This window comes from Vollenhovia emeryi, unplaced genomic scaffold (assembly GCF_000949405.1).
Source record: "Vollenhovia emeryi isolate VEMERY1.0 unplaced genomic scaffold, V.emery_V1.0 DF939444.1, whole genome shotgun sequence".
Taxonomy (NCBI): Eukaryota; Metazoa; Arthropoda; class Insecta; order Hymenoptera; family Formicidae; genus Vollenhovia; species Vollenhovia emeryi.
In genome coordinates this window covers 49,232-52,067 of record NW_011966922.1, presented here as the reverse complement: position 1 = coordinate 52,067, position 2,836 = coordinate 49,232, and the positions used below count along the sequence as shown (strand labels likewise).

The window sequence follows — 2,836 nt, the reverse complement described above, 5'->3', positions numbered from 1 at the left end:
CACACTCGCGAAAACACAAAAATCGTTCGCGCGATTTTACACACTCCCGTAATGAAGCCCATGTGAAGGTATTCTGTTCCGTCAAGTTCGCCTACACTTCGAGTCGACGAGTAAAGCCAACGGCACACGATACTACTTTTCCTACTGGATTGCTTACGAGAGCCAATCAGAATGCAGAGTTTTCGATTAGGTGACTCAAAGCTGAATCCTGATTGGCTCTCGTAAGTAATCCAGTAGGAAAAATAGTATCGTGTGCCGTTGGCTTAAGTTGAGACACACGGTATCTCAGGCACTTAGCGTAAGACGCTGCATGCATATAGATTCTTATTGCAAGCCTCAAAAACTGCCAAATCTCTGTGTGACATTTAACGAATACCTGTTCCTCAGATGGGCTCTGAAAAGTCTTTGGTTCGATTAATTACACGGCACTCCCGAACGCGACGAGAAAGAAACTTTATGTTATACGCGCACTTCCGACGATTCATGTCTTACTTTGCGCTTTCGTAAGCATCGTTCTGTCTGCGTTTATAATTTGATGTGCAACGAAGACAGAATGATGCTTACAGCGCTGCGAGCGTGAATCGGACCGCGACCCGAACCGATAATATCGAATCGAAGGTTAGGTATCTTTACATAGGTTAAGTATATTCAATATCGATTCGACATCAATTCGACATCGATCCGACATCTTTTCTATCATTTATTTCTCGCTTAGAAAGAGTCGTTCAAACATTTTTTACTTAAGTTTATTAATATTTCTGAACGTAACTAAGCTAATTTTTCAAAAATTTGTTATAATAATTAGTAATAAAATTTGTAAAATCAATATTTTTTAATATAAATCTTTTAGCAGTATATCGAAAAGAAATCGAAATTTTTTAATCCGTCGATGTGTCCAAGGCGCTAAATGCGCGTCGATATGTTCTGATGGTATTGATATCGAATCGATATCGAATTGATATTAGCTTTCTCACTGGGTTAACCATGGGTTAGCGGTTAAACGTTTGTGAAACTGGTCCTTAATCTAATCGGTCGGTTAACTTTCAGGGTGCCAACAGCCGAACATAAAACTGATGCCAAGAAAATAGGTTAACAAAGATCAATTTTATGATTTTCAACCAACCGATAGCATGCTGAAAGATTTTAATTACAATTTAAATGACATTGAAAAAATTATGAGTGAAACTGAAATTGCACTTGGTAAAGTATTACAAGATTTTGAAAATTCATTTATAAGTATCTGAATATTACTAAAATCAAGGTTTTGTAAAAAAAATCGTTTATATTCTTTTAATTAAAATAATGTGCTTTCTTATGAAATATCCTTCGTAAATAAATATTTTTTTAATTAAAATGTGTTTTCTTAAGAAATTATTATATTTTGATCAGTTTTAACCAATTAATAAATCATTATTTTCATTATAATGTGTAATATTTATTTTAAATTCTGGGTAAATATGCACTATTATGTTGACTATAAAACTGGCGATTTTGCACCATCAAATTGGCGATTTCTGGCTACGAAACGCCTGCAGATGGCGACACACCATGATTTTATACTGGACACCCTGAATCTGAGATCACTGCTGCGCTCTCGTTCAATTCGGCATCGACGGGGTAAGCGAGCGGCGACGGAACGGAGGGAAAGGCCGAGGATTGCGGGAATCCAGCGGGATCCAGCGGAATCCGCGCAGGCGGCTCGGATTAAACGTAATTGTAGGAAACCGTTCGACATTAGGTATTGTTTTGTATTTTATTATTTGCGGCCGAATAATCATATTCCGTACAGATATTATTATTTTTGGTAATATTTATTATGTAATTCCGCAATTGGCGTATATTAGAACGTAACCATGGTTTATATAATACCCATAAATAACCATGGAATTATATAATAAATATTACCAAAAATAATAATATCTGTACGGAATATGATTACGTATAAATTTTCTATGTTAATAGTGTATACCTTAACCTCTACGGCATTTATCGACGTGCCACCACGTGCCACTAGCCAGCCATTTTTAGCGTTAGACGCTGAAATCTGCACGTTTAGACATCTGCGCAAAGGTGCTGCGCGCGCGTTTGACGCTTGACGCACGACGCACGATGCTTCCATGTAATAGCACCTTAAGGCCCGGTTTCACCAACGCGAGTTAATCTAATCGGTCGGTTAACTTTCACGGTGCCAACAGCCGAACATAAAACTGATCTTTATTAACCTATTTTCTTGGCATCAGTTTTATGTTCGGCTGTTGGCACCGTGAAAGTTAACCGACCGATTAGATTAACTCGCGTTGGTGAAACCGGGCCTAAAAGTGCCTGGATCCTTTTCAGGATCGTATCCAGGAAAGGCGCATACGAACTGGCATACATTATTTATTGTAAATGGAAATAGCCTATAAAAAATTGTTTTAATAAAAGTAATTAATGTAATTACTTGCTCCAACGTATAAAAGTATTTACGTGTTATTCGTCAACACTGCGAATTTCTCAATGTCAAGCCGCAGTTTCACGCAGCGAGTAAAAGCTGGCGTTTTACCCCCACTCCACCGCCACGCAAAGCAGCGTTAAAAAGCTGTTCGCTATCGCCCCTATCCTTTTCATGTAGCGAATAGAAGCTAGCTGGCTAGCTCATTTCATCACAACGCAAAGCAAGCGTTAAAAAGCGACGATTGCTAAGTACCCCAGTCAGAAATGACTGGAAAACCAACGTCGAAACGATATCGAATCGATGCATTTTTGGTTTCATTTTCGACTTGGCTCGAAAATGGAACCAAAAATGCATCGATTCGATATCGTTTCGACGTCGGTTTTCCAGTCATTTCTGACTGGG

General features: G+C 38.4%; 1 protein-coding gene across 1 annotated transcript in view; it reads left to right on the top strand.

Moving 5' to 3' along the window:
* Window positions 1-1,424: 1,424 nt before the first annotated feature.
* The window catches only part of LOC105557611, a 3,562-nt gene continuing 2,150 nt past the window's right edge, over window positions 1,425-2,836 (top strand). Inside the window, exon 1 of the mRNA XM_012004891.1 lies at window positions 1,425-1,738. Coding sequence (XP_011860281.1) covers window positions 1,425-1,738 — 314 coding nt within the window. The remainder of the gene's footprint in view (window positions 1,739-2,836) is intronic.